At 37.8% G+C, this 19,209-nt stretch overlaps 1 protein-coding gene and 1 pseudogene across 7 annotated transcripts in view; both read left to right on the plus strand.

Annotated features, from left to right (window-relative positions):
• The window catches only part of TDRD7 (tudor domain containing 7), a 102,252-nt gene that overhangs the window by 24,533 nt on the left and 58,510 nt on the right, over window positions 1-19,209 (plus strand). For 4 of the 6 annotated variants that reach the window (XR_015169926.1, XR_015169927.1, XM_086415982.1 and 1 more), the window contains exons 2-4: window positions 1,686-1,898; window positions 4,650-4,791; window positions 5,708-5,921. Coding sequence is in view for 2 of the 6 variants with exons in the window: in XM_086415982.1 (XP_086272108.1) it covers window positions 1,692-1,898; window positions 4,650-4,791; window positions 5,708-5,921 (563 nt within the window). In the remaining 4 variants the exon portion in view is untranslated. The remainder of the gene's footprint in view (window positions 1-1,685; window positions 1,899-4,649; window positions 4,792-5,707; window positions 5,922-19,209) is intronic. The other 2 variants (XM_086415983.1, XM_086415985.1) reach the window with 1 other exon arrangement.
• LOC147367205 (ATP synthase F(0) complex subunit g, mitochondrial pseudogene) lies at window positions 7,113-11,160 on the plus strand (annotated as a pseudogene). The gene has a single exon (XR_015169935.1). The product of XR_015169935.1 is annotated as an ATP synthase F(0) complex subunit g, mitochondrial pseudogene (transcript).

Consider the following 19,209-nt stretch of genomic DNA (forward strand, 5'->3'; position numbering starts at 1 on the left):
GAGCGGGCCAAGCTGCGGGTTAGGTTAGAGCCTTTCGTGGGAAAGTTCTCTTTTTGTTTCTCTCTCTGGCTATCCCACAGTTTGAGTTGCTATCTCAGGTTAGCTCCTTCAGATTATTCTCAGGGCATTCAGGCCCTGTCCTTACCCTAAGCATGCAGCCCATGCCTCCCTGTCCAGCACAGACGTGAGCATCTGGGCTACTTCTCCACTGGGAGTTGTGGTTAGGTGTGTATTCTGTGGGGTTTTTTTTTTTTTCCCTCCCAGTTATGTTGCCCTCTGAGATTCCAAAACTCCCCACAGACCTGCTGGTTTCCTGCTGTTTGGAAACTTCTCTCCTTCACGACTCTCTCCCCAGGACAGGTCTCGGTCCCTAACTCTTTTGTCTCTCTTTTTATCTTTTATATTTTGTCCTACCTCCTTTCAAAGAGAACAGGCTGCCTTTCTGGGTGCCTGGTGTCCTCCACCAGCGTTCAGAAGTTGTTTTGTGGAAGTTTCTCAGCATTCAGGTGATCTTTTGATGAATTTGTGGGGGAGAAAATGGTCTCCCCATCCTCTTCCTCTGCCATCTTGGGACTGCCCCCTCTCAAGGCCTTTTATGGATACTTCCTTCTCTGCCCATCTCTTAAATGACAGCCTTCCACAGGAGTCCATCCTTAACCTTATTTTTGACTCCTTGAACACCAAATACCACATATATGCTGAAGACCAACAAATCTATAAGCAGCTCAGACTTGTAACCTGAGTTTCTAGTGAATATAACTACATGGCTGCCCTAAAGGCATCCCAACTTCTATATGTCCAAAATTATTTCACTCCCTTCCTCTCCTGCAGACTTGTCTCTTCCCATTACTATCCACCATGCTTCTAAGCTAGAAATTTGGAGGCTTCCCTTATAATTCAGTTAATCAATTCCTGTTAATCCCACTTCCTGATTAGCTCTGATACTGATTTTTTGTATCAGCATTCCAAGGCCCTATTTTCAGATCTTCCATATCTTCAATTCTTACAACTCATTTATCTTTCGCCTTCTAGTTTATTTTCCTTGATACTAAAGAGTGATCTTAAAATGCAAAGTTGATCATTTTATTCTGCTATTTAAAATCCCTCCAAGGGTCTTACGTTAATTTTGGCAAAAATGCAAACATGCTAGCATAATATAGTAAGTAGTCTCTTCTGGGTCTGCCTCTTCTCACTTCTCGCATTTCCGTCTTTCAATCCTTAGCTTAGAGTCTTTATTCATTCATGTCCCACCACTCAACTGCCTAGAGTTCTCAGAACCAACCATGTACTTCTCTCACCTCTGTGCCTTTTAAATTTTCTCTTCCCTCTACTTGGGGGTGATACCTTTCCCCATCCCTGACCCCAACCTCCACACATCCTTTTCTTCCTTGCCTGGCTGATTGCACCTTGTCCTTTAGAACTCCATCAGACCTCCTCTCATCTGGGAGACATTCCTTGATATCTTCCTTTCCCCAGGCTAGTCTTTATGCCTTTCTGACTTCCCTTGTTTTCTCATAGTATTCCATGCTTTTCTCTATCATAACAGTTATTTCCCTATATTGTAATAGCACATAAAGTATTCAGCAGCAGTTTATGAAATATACAAACAAGTGAAAACTCTGAAAATACATTTGAATTCACAGCCTAATGCATCATTATAGTAACCTTTTACCATGTTCTCATAGGTGAAGATGCTGGAAGCAGATCTGGTTTCAAAAATGCTACGGGCTGTTCTGCAGTCTCATAAGAATGGAATAGCATTACCCCGGCTCCAAGGAGAGTACAGATCCCTAACTGGAGACTGGATCCCTTTCAAGCAATTGGGCTATCCTACACTAGAAGCCTATCTGAGAAGTGTGCCAGCAGTTGTCAGGATAGAGACTAGTAGGTCTGGAGAGGTAAGAAGGTAACTGTGTTTCAAAAGAGGCAAGCCAATTCTTAATTGCCTGTCTGGTACTTCCAGTCTCTTAGTTAGGATGGAAGTCAAAGTGAAAAGCACTAGCCAAGATTAGTGAAGAAGTGAAGTGACGTGAAAGACTCATGTCCAATTCTTTGCGACCCCCATGGACTATACAGTCCATAGAATTCTCTAGGCCAGAATACTGGAGTGGGTAGCCTATCCCTTCTCCAGCAGATCTTCCCAACCCAGGAATTGAACCGGGATCTCCTGCATTGCAGGCGAATTCTTTACCAACTGAGCTATCAGGGAAGCCAAGGTTAGTAGTGATAAAGAATTGCATCCAAAGCACAGCCTAGATTCTCATGTCTTTTGTTTTACCCTCAAATTCTTTGTTATAAAAATAGGATTTTAACCATATTAAGTTAAAAATTTTCAAGTTTACTCAGTCTCAGTGTCCACACAAAATAACTGTATTAGAGACCTTAACTGCCTAAATATCATACCACTCATTATAGGCCTGCCACAGCTGTTTGGCCTAGGTTACTAGTGACCTCCTGATTACTGAATCCAATAGATACTTTAAACCTCTGATCATCTGACCTGACCCCTATCTGTTCCTACTGTCTTGATCCTAGTCAAGCCTCTACTTGATCATTCAGCACTTTTGGTTATTACAGGGCTTTCCCTACTGTTCTCCCTGTCTTTAGTCCCTTCTGTCCCTAGCCTGTTCTCACCTTTACTTTAGTAATAGTGATTATCCTACAATTTTAAATCTTCTAGTTCCTCTGGAATCATGTTTTATATGTAACATGGGCAATTGAGTGGTAGCAAGTAAAATTTTTTTATTACATATCCCCTATGACTCAGTAGTTTTGCTTCTTGTTGTCTGCCCAATATACAGTATGAAAGATTGGACAAACTACCACCCAAGACAGAAAGGTGTCCACTCCACCAAAATCAGTATATTTTGGGGGTATGTTTCATATGTAAATATGTAGGACAGGTCTGGGGTATTTCTCACAAAAAATTAGAATAGTAGTTCCTCTGGTGAGGGGGTGGGTCAGAGAGGCATTGGGTAGAGGAGAAAAGGGGCCCAGGGTTAGGAGAGCTGCCTTCCTTGGTGGCTCAGACAGTAAAGAATCCACCTGCAATGCAGGAGACCTGGATTTGATCCCTGGATTAGGGGGATCCCCTGGAGGAAGGCACGGCAACCCACCCTAGTATTGTTTCCTGGAGAATCCCATGGACCGAGGAGCTTGGGAGGCTACAGCCCATGGGGTCACAAAGAGTTGGACATGACTGAAGCGACCAAACACAGCACAGCACACAGCAAAGGTTTACCTTATCTGTAATACAGTTTATATAAGGAAAAAGTATAAATTATCAAATATTACATTAATAGTAAAACTTTCTTCAGTGTCCCTGGTTATCCCAGAAAGATTTAAGCCCTCCTTTCTGTCTGCTTGGCCTCTTATAATACATTCAGTATAACGCTTGACATAATGTTTTCTGTTTAGTCTCTTTGCCTCTCTTTCCTTCATAAGTTTCTTATGGATAAAGGATTGGTTTTTTGTTTTGTTTTATTTTGTTGGCCCTGACTTTTGGTGCTTAATAAATATGTGTTGAATGTATAAATGATCAAATGTCTGAATGAATTAGTAATTTAATAGTGTTTCATATAGTTACTGTGCTATAAATTACTCAACTCTTTATTCTTCTTTTTGGGACATTTTTAATGTTTCCAGGTTTTGACTATTACAGTAACCCCTAATGCACATATTTAGGTAGGTAATTTTTCTTCTTTTGAATTGTATTCTTATATTTTCAGGAATAGAAATACCGGACCAAAGATTACGAGCATGTTTTGGCTGTGGAGTAAGGCCTCATTGCTTTCCTGTCTTAATTTCAATTTAAAATTAAAGCCCCACTAGATGGGGATCTAGAGATCATCTAACCTTAGCAGTCTACATTCTGTTTTCAAATCCTTTTTCAAATATCCTGTATATCCTATCTCTTTTTTTAATATAAAAAGCTGAGCTACTGTATTTTAAGTAGATGCCAGAGGCTCCAGGGCCTTTGCTTGCCCTGTCTTGCCCTCACACCCCTGAGGCACCTCCATGGAATCCTATGACTCCACTGAACAGTTTGAAAACCTCAGATCTAAGCTATTCCCTGTTTTGTAACTGATAGTACTGGGGTTTTTGAAGTAAACTGATTTGCCCTAAGTCACTCAGGTAATCCATTTCATTGGCAAGACTAGAATTTAGTGGTCTCTTGGAGGTAGTACAAATAGCAGTTACAAGTATGTACTTTGAATTCAGAGAGATAGCCTCGCTGCATGGCTTGAGAAGTTTGCTTAACTTTCCTGATCCTGTTTTCCCATGTATAAAATGGGAATAAAATAAATCTCACAGAGTATATGAGATAATATATACAAATCACAGGTTTCTTTTGGTTCATTTGTTAAGCCTATATACCTAGCACATTTTTGATGCTTAATAAAAACATGTTTAAGAAATAAGTGAACTTTTCAGTTTAAGGAAAAATTATTCAGTGTGCTGGACTATGCTTGGTTTCTCTTGCAGAAAATATAATTTAGCTCTAACATTATGAAAGAGAGAGACATGAATATTTGCATACAGCATGATCTGGGACATGTAAACTCACAAAGATACACTTTGAAAAGTCAGCCTCTGGTTACCAGTGAATCTGAGAAATGTTTCTCCTCTCCCTTACCTCTCATAATTAGGTAACCTGCTATGCCATGGCCTGCACAGAAACTGCAAGAATTGCTCAGCTTGTGGCTCGACAGAGGAGTTCTAAAAGGAAAACTGGTCGGCAAGTTAATTGTCAGATGAGAGTAAAGAAAACCATGCCATTTTTTCTAGAAGGTAAGATCTTTTCACATGCTAAAATTGTAAAGCCTGTTTATGAATACATCGTCATATGAAAATATTGCTTGTATTTATGATAAACACGTATGTTTGTTAACATTCATATGTCAAGGGAGAAATCCTGAAGCTAGTCCATTTGAATTTAAGTGAACATGATAAGCATGACTTATTAAGTGAAGTAACTCAGCATAATTTCCTATGGCAAATTGTGGTTTTGCTCTTTTTTGAGGGGAAAGCCTCATATAGAATGTTGGATGAACCAACTGAGTTAATGTCTTATTTAGGAAATCATGTCTTTTACTATAAATCCTGTTTTCAGAAAAACATGAATTATATAGTACATAAAGATGTAGGGAACTCAGCCTGTATTTACTGATCATTTATCTCAAAGAGCTTATAAAATAATCATTTCTAAAATTAAATTCTCAAGAAATAGTTTAATGATAGTATAAAAGAGTAGATGCTGAATACCACAATGAGCATTTTAGGCAAAAGCACAATCCTTGTTGAGAATGGCAGTGGAGAGCTTCATGGCAAGGGGGAGACTTGAAACCAGACCCCTAACTATTGGAAGAATTCAAATTGGTGAAGAAGCAATGGGAGGACTAAGATACCGCTGAGTGTGCTGCATTTGTAAGAATGTGAGGTGACTGCCACCAAGTTAGTTGGTGAGTGGAGGAAAAGTAACAAGCTTGCCTAGCAGATGAAGCCACATTTCGAGAAGCCCATCTGCTAAATACACACCAATCTGCTCTTCCCCTGCTGACCGACCCTCTAATGGCCACCTCCTCATATTCTTACAAACTGTTCTGAGCATAGAGACCAACAGAAAACATCTGGGCAAGGGAGTGACATTATGAAACCAGGGTTTTAGAAAGCTAATTGATTGCATTATGTATGCCTGACTTCATAGGAAAACCAAAAGCAACCCTCAGACAACCAGGATTTTCTTCAGATTTTTCTGTCAGCAAAAAACCTAATTCAACACTATTAAGAAACAAAGGAATCTCTCTTGGAGTTAAATCTGATGCTGAAGTGCTGCCTTACACATTACAAACAACTATTGGAAATGAAGTATTCAAAGATGTTCCGGTGCAGAGTCATATGACCATGTCTACCAACAACAGGTATTTGGGCTTTGTCTAGCTAAAAGGAGAAGGGTGGTGAACCTAGGATAATAAGTCTTAAACATGTGTGTACAGGTGAAGAAGGAAATACTTTGTTTTGTGTAACGTACACAGAGATGAGTAGAGAAATGCCTCATTACTAGTTACTCCACTTTTCTTGGCTGCCTAAACATCATTTTCTGAATATCTCCATTTTGTATTTGTTGTGCGTCATTAGTAGTCTCTGCTTGTAACGTTCATTTTAGAAGATCTCACAAATTGTTCTGAGATGCTACTTCAGCATAACTTAGTTTGGCTGAAGATCTTTCTTCCAATTAATTTTGTAAGTTTTAAATAAAATCTCATTGATTTGTATGCTCTACTGTGTTCCAATAATCATATCCATAATACAGTAACATTACACATCCATGCATCACAATACTGAACTGGAAATAATACCACATCCTTAAAGTTTTTGTTTGGATGCTGCCATTCATTGGCCAGGTGAAATAACTGAAATTATTTCATCTACTGGGGCTGTGGTATCCTCATTTGCCCAATAAAAATGTTAACTCGGTGATCTCAAAGTTCTTTTCTGGCTCTGAATTTTGTGGTTTCATGAGGTAATTCAGGTGAGCAAACAACAATATATGGACCAAATCTGGCCCATTGACTGTTTTTATAAATCAAGTTTTATTGGAACACAGCTACATTCCTTTGTTTATATAGTCTCTGTGGTTGCTTTTATACAACTGCAGAGTTGAGTAGTTGTGCATAGACAGTATGGCCTGCAAAGCCTAAAATATATACTGTTAGACCCGTCACATCAAAAGCTTGCCATCTCCTGGTGTAGATGAGTCAGTGTCACATTCTTCCATCTTATTTGTACCTGTACAAAACAAATTTTTTTGTATCATTTTTCTTTAAATCAATGCTCAAAGATTTCATTTTGTATAAAAGATAGTTCCCCTCCCCCTAAGTTCTCTCCCCCACAGTAGAATATTTAGAAAGAAAGAATATTTTTAAGTAGGCAAAAGGGTACTAGTTTTTTATATTTTAGTATTTTTTAATAAAGCAACCTTTAAATATTTTTCATAATGGTATATATTTAATGTGTTTATGATTAGTTATTATAAATTTTGTTATAAAGTCTAGAAAATTGACTTGAATCTTGACCCAAAGCACAGTTGGTGACTTTGGTGACTGAGGTACCATTGTCTCTGCTGGTTCTAGGCCTAAATTTCAAGATTTTGAATTGAATTTATAAGACGACAGCAAAACCAGGCATCCTGGATTGTGGGCCCAGAGGAGCACTCTCTACCCCATGGTCTGGTATCCTACTTCTCATCTAGTGGCACTGTGTGGCCTAGATAAAAGCCTTCCATTCCTGCAGGTAGCACCAGCAGTGATTGAGTAGAGGACCTTGCCACACCAAGCAGCCCTTACAGAGGGCCCAAGTTAGTGCTGTCTGACCTGCTGCATATCATTTTCCCACCCTCCCACCTAGCAGCACTAGGCCTAGGGAAGTGTATTCTGCTTCTATGGGCAGCACCTACAGAAATCAAACAGGAACTCCAGCAGTAAACAGGAGCTCCATCAGCAACAGGTGAGTGTACCAGACCAGAATGGTACCATAAGGGCTCTGAAAACTAAATTTTTATTGGAACCACAGCCTACAAAAGTGGGCCAGGAGGTATATGATGAACCTAAACAGAATAACTACCTGCTAAAATCAGACATTTAAATAGGATCCAGAGTCTCCTAATATGTGTTCAGATATCCAGGTTACAATGAAAAAAATCAATCATTATACAAAGAACCAGGGAAATGACAACTTGAATGAGAAAAAAACAATCAACAGACATCAACATTATCTTGAATCAGATGATGGAATTATCTGACAATGATTTTAAAGCAGCTGTTGTAAAAATGCTTTAATTTGCAATTGCAAATCTTTTTGGAAAAAAAAAAAAACAGAAAATTTACCAAAGAAAGAGAACATACAAAAAAGAACCAAATATTCATGGTGCTTTTCAAGTCTACTATATCTTACTTTTCTGTATATTTTAAAAAAATAATTTTGTTTGTTTGTTTATTTTTGGCTGTGCAGAGTCTTCATTGCTGTGCAGGCTTTTTCTCTAGTTGCAGAGAACAGGGGCTACTCTCTAGTTGTGGTTTGCGGGCTTTTCATTGTAGAAACTTCTCTTGTTGTGGAGCATGGGCTCTAGGACTTACAGGCTTCCTTAGTTGCAGTACATGGACTCAGTAGTTGCTTCTCATGGGAGCTAGAGCACAGATTCAGTAGTTGTGGCACACGGGCTTAGTTGTTCCATGGCATGTGGAATCTTCCCAGAACAGAGAAGGAAATCTGTGTCTTTTGCTTTGGCAGGCAGATTCTTTTCCCATTGAGCCACAAGGGAAGCCCCTACTTTTCTGCATATTCCTTCTATTAATTTTTGAGAGTTTGATATTGAAACTCCAACTAAAAATCTTAATTTGTCTACTTAAAAATAATAGTAATATATAGTGGAATTATATATAACTTTGTTGTGTATTTTCCAAGTCTCCTGTAAATGTGTTATCATACTTTTCATAATTTAAAAATAAAAAAGAGGGGAAAAAAAGAACCAAATGGAATGACGAAAATAAAAATTCAGTATATGAGCTCAATGGCAGAATGAATATGACAGAGAACAGAATCAAAGAACTTGAAGCTACAACGTAGAAATTACCCAATCTGGACAACAGAGTAAATAGACTTAAAAGAAAACAAAATAACTAGTTGAGACTGAGAGTTCTGTGGGGAGAAAAAACAATCTAGCAGAGTCTTAGGGACCTGTAGGGAGAATAAGAAGAGATCTAGTATTTGATCCTCAAAACAAAGAGTGAGATTGAAGGTGTATTTGAAGGCGTAATAGCTGAAACTTCTCAAATTTGTCTAAGGACATAAATCTGCAGGTTCAGGATGCTTAGGAAATCCCAGAGAGGATGAATTCAAAGAATCCCACACCAATAATGAAACTTATGAAAACTAAAGACAAAGAAAATATCTTATAAATAGCCAGAGAGAAATGATACATCACCCATAGGTGAATACCAGTTTTAATGACAGTGGTTTTTCATTCACAGTCATGGAGAAATCATGAAGGAAAGAAATGGCACATTTTTAGTGGTGAAGGAAAAAACCTGTCAATCAAAATTCTATATCCTCCAGAAATGAAAAGGAAATGAAGAAGATATTCTTAGATGAAATAAAACTAGGAGAATTTGTCATTAGCTGACTGACTCCTAAAGAGGGACTAAAGGAAGTTGTCTCAACAGAACAGAAATAATCTAAAATGGTTTGAAATTTCAGAAAGTACAGGCATAAGCCCTAATATAACAGTAATTACTTTAAATATAAAAACACATAAAAATATGTTCAGCTTCATTAGCTATTAGGAAAGTGTAAATTAAAGCTGCATTGAGATTCAGCTGGCCAGCTGGGGTCATGGGCTTTCCATCCTAGAACCATGACCCAGTTTGTCCATAACCTCATAGAGAAGGTCCCAGCACTGCTGTGGCTTACTCAAAGCCTCGATTGGCCACCTTTTGGCACTATGCCAACGTTGATCTGGTTCCTCCAACTCTGCTGAGATCCTTACAGCTATTCAGAGCTGGGGAAAAAATATCAGTAGTGCTCAAACAAGTAGTTTCAAACAGCTCCCAGTTAAGGAAACTCTACTGAATGGTGTGGTGACCACTGAGATGTGGATGTGGTTTTATGTTGGTGAGATTGTAGGCAACTGTGACATCATTGGCTATGATGTTTGAAGACCAATCTTTAATATATGATTATGTTTGCTTTATTATTTGAGTGTTCTTGGATTATGTGTGAACAGGCTGTTAATTGCAGATGAGATAATAAGATAGTAATAAGATAATGTGTCAAAAAAAACCTATATTGAGACACACCTATCAGAATGGCTGAAATAAAAAATAGTGATACAGTAATAATAGGGGACCTTAATACCCATTGACATCAGTGGACAGGTCATCCAGACAAAATCAGTAAGGTAACAGAGGTCTTAACACAGCAGACCAAATGAGCCTAATAGATATCTTGTTCAGTTGCTAAGTTCTGTCCACCTTTTTGCAATCCCATGGACTGTAGCACGCCAGGCTTCTCTCTCCTCCACTGTCTCCCAGAGTTTGCTCAGATTCATGTCTATTGAGTTAGTGATGCTATCTAACCATCTCATCCTCTGCTGCCCTTTTCTCCTTTTGCCTTCAGTCTTCTGCAGCATCAGGGTCTTTTCCAGTGAGTCAGCTGTTTACATCAGGTGGCCAAAGTATTGGATCTTCAACTTCAACAACAGGCCTGCCAGTGAATATTCAGGGTTGATTTTCTTTAGGATAGACTGATTTGATCTCCTTGCTCTCCAAGGGACTCTCAAGAATTTTCTCTAGCACCACAATTTGAAACCATCGATTCTTCAGTGCTTAGCCTTCTTTATGGTCCAATCTCACATACACAACAACTGGAAAAACCATAGCTTTGACTGTGTGGACCTTTGTTGGCAAAGTGATGTCTCTCCTTTTTAATATGCCATCTAGGTTTGTCATAGTTTTCCTTCCGAAGGGCAAGCATCTTTTCATTTAATAGATATCTATAGGACATTAATCCAAAAGCAGCAGAATACACATTCTTTTCAAGTGCACATAGGACATTCTCCAGGATAGATCATATACTAGGTCACAAAACAAACTTCAACAAATTTAAGAGGAAGAATTTATATCAAGCATTTTTTCTGAGCACAGTGGTATGAAACTAGAAATCAACTACAGAAAGAAAAATGGGAAAAGAACAAACAGTGGCGAGTAAACAGCATGCTACTTAAAAAAAATGGTCAACAGTGAAATCAGAGGAAATCAGAAAATATCTCGAGACAAATGAAAATGGACATATAACTTTCCAAAGTTGGGATGAGTCAAAAACTGTTCTGAGAGGGAAGTTTATAGTGATATAGACTTGATGTCTATATTGATATATCACCAACTCAATGGACATGAGTTTGAGTAAACTCTGGGAGTTGGTGATGGACAGGGAAGACTGGCATGCTGCAGTCCATGGGTTCACAAAGAGTTGGACCTGACTGAATGACTGAACTGAAGTGAGACTTCTCACAAGAAACAATTAAAGAAAACCTCAAAAACCTAACCTATTGCCTAAAAGAATTAGAAAAAGAAGAGCAAACAAAGTCCAAAGTCAGCAGAAAAATGAAATAATAAAGATCAGAGAGGAAATAAAATAGAGATCATAAAAACAATAGAAAAGATCAATGAGACCAAGAGCTGGTTTTTAAAAAAGATTTAAAAATTGATAAACTTTTAGCCAGGCTCACCAAGAAGAAAAGAGGACCCAAGTAAGAATTGAAGAGGAGAAATAACAACTGATACTGCAGAGATACAAAACAATCATAGAGAATATTATGAACAGTTATGTGCCCATGAATTGGACAATCTAGAAGAGATGGACTTCCCTTATGAGGGAAGTCCATAGCTGAGTAATAAAGAATCATCCTGCAGTGCAGGAGACCTGGGTTCAATTCCTGGGTTGGGAAGATCCCCTGGAGAAGGAAATGGCAGCCCACTCTGGTATTCTTGCCTGGAGAATCCCATGGACAGAGCAGCCTGGCAGGCTACAGTCCATGGGGTCACAAAAGTCAGATGCCACTTAGCAACTAAACCAGAAGAGATGGACGAATTTCTAGAAACATACAAACAGCCAAGACTGAAACAAACAAGCAGAAAAGACAGTTTGAACAGGCTGGTTACTAGAAGTGAAATTGAATTTGTAATAGAAAAGCTAGAAGTAAAGTCCAGGACTAGATGGCTTCAAAGGGGAGTCCTACCAAATAAGAACTAATATCTGTTCTACTCAAGCTATTCCAAAAAATTGAATAGGAGGGATCATTCCCACATTCATTCCATGGGCTACCATTATCTCAATACCCAAACCAGACAGAGATGCCAGAGAGAAAGAAAATCACAGACCAATATCTTTGATGAATATAGATGCAAAAATCTACAACAAAATATTAGCAAACCAAATCTGACTATATAAAAAGGGTCATATACCATGATCAAGTTGGATTTATTCCAGAGTCATAGGGATGGTTCAACATTTGCAGATCAATGTGATACACCACATTAACAAACGGAAGGCTCAGAATTACATGATCATCACAATAGACCCAGAAAAAACATTTGATAAAATTCTGTATCTACTCAGGATTAAAAGCTGTCATCAAAGTGGGTGTAGAGGGAACTTATCTCAGCATAATAAAGACTGTTTATGACAAATCCACAGCCCAAATCATACTCAGTGGTAAAACCCTTCCCACTAAATTGAAGAACAAGACAAGAATGCCTGCCCACTCTTTCCACTTCTGTTTAACATAATATTGGAAGTCTTAGCCACTGCAGAAAAGAAAAAGAAGTAGAAGGTATCCAAATTGGAAGGGAGGAAGTAAAACTGTCACTTCTTGCAGATAACATGATACTTTATAGAGAAAACCCAAAAGTCTCCACCCCAAAATTACTAGAAATAATAAATGAATTCAGCAAGGTTGCAGCGTACAAAATTAATAGACAGAAATCTGTTATATTTCTATATGCTAATAATGGAATTTCAGAGAATGAGAAAGCAATAGCATTTATAATGACATCAAAAAATAAAATAACTAGGAATAAACCTAGCTAAGGAGGTGAAATATCTATACTCTGAAAACTGTAAAACATTGATGATGAAAGTTGAAGATGATACAAAGATGGACAAAGTGCTCTTAGATTTGAAGAATTAATATTGTTAAACTAGCTGTACTGCCCAAAGCAATCTTCAGATTTAATGCAATCCTTATCAAAATACCCAGAACATTTTTCACAGAACTAGAACAAATAATCCTAAAATTCATATTGAACCATAAAAGACTTTGAATTGCTGAAGCAATCTTGAGAAAAAAAGAGCAAAGCTGGAGTATAACCCTCCTAGACTTCAGACAATCCTACAAAGCTACAGTAATGAAAGCAGCATGCTACTGGCACAAAAACAGACACAGATCAATGTAACAGAATAGAGAGCCCAGAAATAAACCCACACCCCTATGATCAGTTAACCTATGACAGAGGAGGCAACTATATACAATGGAGAAAAGATTGGCTCTTTAACAAGTTGTTACTGGGAAAACTGGACAACTACATGTAAAATAAGATATTAGAGCATTCTCTCACACTGTGTACAAAAGTAAACTCAAAATGGTTTAAAGACCTAAATGTAAGACCTGAAACTATAAAAGTCCTAGAAAAACATTGTATAGCACAGGGAATTATCTTATAGCACAGGGAATTATCTTATTAGCCATTATCTTGTAATAACTTACAATGGAGTATTATCTGCAAAAATATCAAATCACCATTCTGAAAGTAATACAGTTACAAATCAAATATACTTCAATTTAAAAATATAACACTGAATCTGGCAAGCATACAGAGAAAATGGATCACTCATAGCATTGTTTTTGGGAATGTAAAATTGTACAGCCATGTTAGAAGATAGTTGAGGAGAAGTTAGAAGTTAGATAGAGGATAAGTTAGAAATCCTTAAAAAAAAAAAAAAAGCTAAACAGAAATTCCACTCCTAGACATTTATTCCAGAGATATGAAAACTTTAGTTTACACAAAAACCTGTACACAGGTGTCCTTAGTAACTTTATTCATAATAGACCCAAACTAGAAACAACCCAGGTGTCCTTGAGAAGTTGAAAGATTCAACAAACTTAATACATCCACACTACAGAATATACCTCTCAACGGTATAAAGGGATGAACTATGGACATACGCAACATCAGTGGATCTCAAGGGAATTGTACTGAGTTGAAGGCAATCTCAAAAAGTTACATACTGTATGACTCTATACAACATCCTTGAAATGACAAAATTTTAGAGATAGAGAACAGAGAAGTGATTGCCAAGATCAAGGGTTGGAGAAAGGGGAAGGATGTGGCAATGCAAGAGGGAGCCTTGTAGTGATGGGGTAGTTCTGCATGTTGATTGTAGTGCTGGCTACATGCACCTGTGTGTGTGGTAGAATTATACACACATACATGTAAGTGAAAGTTGAGTATGCTCTGGATTATACCAGTGTCAGCTGCTTGGTTTTGATATTGTACTATGCAAGGTATTGCCATTGGGGGAAATTGGGTGAAGGGTACATGAGGCTTCTATATACATTTTTTTGAAGATTCCCATGAATTTATAAATATTTCTTGTTTGTTTGTTTGTTTTTTAATTTAATTTAATTTTTTTAACTTTACAATATTGTATTGGTTTTGCCATATTTCAAAACAAAAGATTAAAATTGATAGCAAAAGCTTTCTATATAGTTTTAGTTTTGAGAATTAATATAGTATATGCTTTTGTTTTTTACATTTCACTGTAAGAATTTTGAATTCCATATAGTGTAGAATGTCTTCTGGGCTTCCCAGGTGGCTCAGTGGGTGAAGAATCTACCTGCAGTGCAGGAGACACTGGTTTGATCCCTGTGTTGGGAGGATCTCCAGGAGGATCTCCTGGAGGAGGCCATGGCAGCCCACTCCAGTGTTCTTGCCTGGAGAATCCCAGGGTCACAGGAGCCTGGTGGGCTGCAGTCCATAGTGTTGCACAAAGGCAAACATGACTGAAGTGACTGAGCGTGCATGCACAGAATGTCTTCATTCTTGTACAGTGATTTCTAGAACTGCATACCTGCCTTCAGTTGTCTGTCTTTGCATGGATGTATTTCAGACTATTTTAATTAAAGCTATTAAAGTTGTTGTAAAACATCTTCATCAAACCTTTTTTAAAAGAATATAATACAAATTGAAAGTTACCTAAGAGAAATCTAAATACCATCTGGTGGCAGAGGGTATGGGCTGCCTTTCAAACTATAAAATCAAAGAAGTTGCTCTTACCAAAATAGAATAATAGCAAAAGATTTTATTTCTAAACTTATGAAATATTAAGGAGTAATCTTAAGTAGTATAAACTATTATGAGTTTAAACTTTTTAAAGTCACCATATCTTTTGAGAAGCTAATGAAAGCTATGTGATCTTCCCAGAAAAATTAATTGGTACACATATGCATGCATGTTCGTCTACTAATGCAGGAAATATATGGACCCCAGAAGCCCATTCTCAAAAATTATGCTTAAAGAACTCATATCTGCCAGTTAACAAACTGGAAGATTCTAGAAAAATAATGTAACTGATATTCTCTAGCACTGTAGGTATCAATCTAAATTTACTATGGTCCAAAATCACTGCAGATGGTGACTGCAGCCATGAAATTAAAAGACGCTTACTCCTTGGAAGGAAAGTTATGACCAACCTAGATAGCATATTCAAAAGCAGAGACATTACTTTGCCAACAAAGGTCCATGTAGTCGAGGCTATGGTTTTTCCTGTGGTCATGTATGGATGTTACAGTTGGACTGTGAAGAAGGCTGAGCACCGAAGAATTGATGCTTTTGAACTGTGGTGTTGGAGAAGACTCTTGAGAGTCCTTGGACTGCAAGGAGATCCAACCAGTCCATTCTAAAGGAGATCAGCCCTGGGATTTCTTTGGAAGGAATGATGCTAAAGCTGAAACTCCAGTACTTTGGCCACCTCATGCGAAGAGTTGACTCATTGGAAAAGATTCTGATGCTGGGAGGAATTGGGGGCAGGAGGAGAAGGGGACGACAGAGGATGAGATGGCTGGATGGCATCACTGACTCGATGGACGTGAGTCTGAGTGAACTCCGGGAGTTGGTGATGGACAGGGAGGCCTGGCGTGCTGCGATTCATGGGGTTGCAAAGAGTCGGACACGACTGAGCGACTGAACTGAACTGAACAGTGAAATAGAAAGAGGAGTCAAAAGTGAGGACATATGATTGATTTGTGGTTTCTCTGGGAAATGTTTATTACTAAAAAAATATAATTCACAACCATTGTATTTTGTTAAAATGATGATTATTAAAATGGGATGTTTAAATATATGTATGCATGAAACATAGGTGAATATGGTGCTGAAGATCAGGGTTTCATTAGGCCTAGAATGAGACAAGAAATCACTGTATGTATATCATAGTAAGATCATGGACTTTGAATATAAATAAAGGACTGTTTGGCATTAGCCAATGGGAACCATGATTGTAAAGGTATCTTGCAAGTATTAAGCTAAAGTAAATGAATGTATGTTTCTGAGATCTTGTAGGCTTTAAAAGTCATATACTAAATAATTATAGGCAACATTTTCTAAAATACATTTATTGTTGTGATTACAGAAGTATTAATGTGTATTGTATGGAAAATTTGCAAAGTATAAGCAAGTAAAAGAGAAAAAAATCACCTCTAATCTAAACATAAATGTAAACATTAAAAAATATCTTTCTATATTATTTATAAAAGTTTTAAAAATACAAATTGGGTCATGATGTATATTACTGTTTTTTAACCTGTTTTAAAAGACAATATACTAACATTTTCTGTTGTTAAATATACATCTACAGTATCATTTTTAGTGTCAGGCTAGTTCATAGTCTAGACATTTATTGTTAAATATAAATGATTTTCACTATTGCAAGCAATTCTACAATGAACGTATATGTAGAATAATCCTTGCCTGTATTCACAACTAGTTATTTAGAATAAATTAGTGGAAGTAGACTCTCTGGGTAAGAGGGTATACACACTAATGCTTTATTAATTTGTACTCTAAACAATGATACCAGATAGAGTTTGCTAGAAACACATGGGAATGATAGTTTACCTGGGCACTTGCCAACACTGGGCATCAGTTTTTTATTTGGTGTTCTAAAATGTAGAAAAAAATGTTCCTGTGCTTTAATTTCTATGTTTTTGATTTTGATTCTTAAGGAGGTTATGTTTTTATATGTTTATTAGCCCATTTGGGGATCTTTTATAACTTACATATTTTGTCATTTGTTGGTTTTTCTTTCTAATTTATAAAAGTGATTTATAAATTACGATGTTGACCTTTTCATCCTGTAATATGTTGGCAATGTTTCCTCAGTTTCTTTCTTTCATTTTATTTATTTATTTATTAAGGCTGTGCTGGGTCTTCATTGCTGTGCAGGCTTTTTTCTAGTTTCAAGAGTGGAGCTACTCTAGTTGCAGTGCACAGGTTTCTCGTTGCAGTGGCTTCTCTTGGCTCTAGGGCACTCACGCTTCAGTAGTTGTGGCATGTGAGTTCAGTAATTACGGCACATAGGCTCAGTGGTTGCAGCTCCCAGGCTCTAGAACACAGGCTCAGTAGTTGTGGCACACAAACTTACTTGCTCCACAGTGTGTGGAATCTTCCCGGATCAGGGATTGAACCTGTGTCTTCTGCATTGGCAGGCGAACTGTTTACTACTGAGAGCCATCAGGAAAGCCCCTCCCTTGTTTATTTAATTATGATATTTTGGGTATACAAAAACTTTAAAATTTTCTAGTTACATCTATTAATCTCTTCCTTTATGGCTTTTGCCTTTAGGTGTTATGTCTGAAAAAGCATTTCTACCCCCAATTTATGTAGTATGTCTTCTGTTTACTTTTAGAATTTTGATGGTTTTATTTTTTCCATTTAAACCTTTAATTCACCTAGAATTTATTTTATTGTGTAGTGTGAGAGATGACTCAGTGGGTAAAGAATCCACCTGCAATGCAGGAGACGCCGGTTCGATCCCTGGGTTGAGAAGATCCCCTGGAGGAGGAAATGGCAACCTACTCCAGTATTCTTGCCTGAAAAATCCCATGGACAGAGGAGCCTAGGGGGCTACAGTCATGGGGTTACAAAGAACCAGACACAACTGAGCAACTGAGCATGCACATTGAAATTGTGTGAGAGTAGGAATCTTTCCTGTTATGATGTCCTAATATCAGTTATGACATAATACTTTCTTTTCCTGATGGTTTGAAATGCTGTCTCTACCAATACTAAATTGTTATATGATTCAATTTCTGGGCTTTCCGTTTAGAATCATTGACTATACCTATCTCTTCTTTCACAGTGCCAAACTACTCAGGTTATTATAAATTTATAATAAGTGTTCATAACCTTTACTTTCTACTTGCTCCTCTCTGTACCTCCTAATTTGGTTTGTTGCTTTTGTCATGTGCTTTTATTACACCTACTCCCCCTATTACAGCACTTAGTAGACTTTGTTCTTATATATATATATTCAGTCAATGCATTAATTATCTATTATGTAACAGATGACCACAAATTTAGCAGTTTACAGCACATGCTTATTATCCCATAGCTTCTGTGGATTAGGAATCTAAGAACCACTCAGCTAGGTTTCCTGTTTCAGAGTTTCTCATGCAACTGCAATCACACTGTCAGCTGGGGTCAGCTGAGACGAATCCCCTTCCAGGCTCACTTACATGGTTGTTGGTACAATCTATTCCTTTTGAGTTTTGCCTTAGATTCATCTGGCTGGCCAAAGACCAACTTCAATTTCGTGCTATGTAGGCCTCCCTAACGCGGCCATTCGCCTCATCAGAGCTAGCAAAGAGAGATTATGCTAGCAAAGTGGAAATTAGAATCTTCTGTAATCTAATTATGTATAATCCCCTCAACCTTAAAGTATCCTATTGATTAGAAGCAAGTTACTCAAAGGGAGGGGATTACACAAGGCTGTGGTACCAGAGGCAGGAAGCATTGGGAGGCCATTTACTAGCTGCTTGCCATAGTTTTCTCAGCTGTATGTGTAGTCCATGAGACTAATGGTATCTTTCTCTTGTGTATCATTGATCATTACGCTCTGACACAGTGCCTGGCACGTAATAGTAGGTCCTTAAATATTAGTGGGATAATAGTGTGTCTCTAATAAATGGCGTATGTTTAAATGTGGCTTTTTTGGGGAGGGGACAGCCTAAATATTTGTCTTTTAAGAAACAAAGTAATAAGTCTTTTATACTTACTGTTATAAAACTGGTTGGACCTCTGTTATCTTATTGTGTTTGTTTTTCATGGGCCCCTGTGGTTTTCCTTGACTATTTTTCTTTTGCTGTGTTAACTGTTTTCTTTCCTGTGCATTAGACCCACCAAGGCTTGAACCAAAGCAGCCCCTACCATATCCTTGCTGTGCTTTCTTTCATTCTTTGTTCATAACCCCCTGCTTCCTGCTCAAGTCCTCACTGCTGACTCAAAGCAGGCGAAGATTACAGTTTACATTTCTTAGGGTTCTGAATCAAGGGAAAGGATGGCTGTCTCCCTGCCAGTTCTGCATAAGTAGGAATTG

Source organism: Bos grunniens, chromosome 8, assembly GCF_055505025.1.
Source record: "Bos grunniens cultivar Pamir isolate PY7600 chromosome 8, Bosgru_T2T1.0, whole genome shotgun sequence".
NCBI classification, from domain to species: Eukaryota; Metazoa; Chordata; class Mammalia; order Artiodactyla; family Bovidae; genus Bos; species Bos grunniens.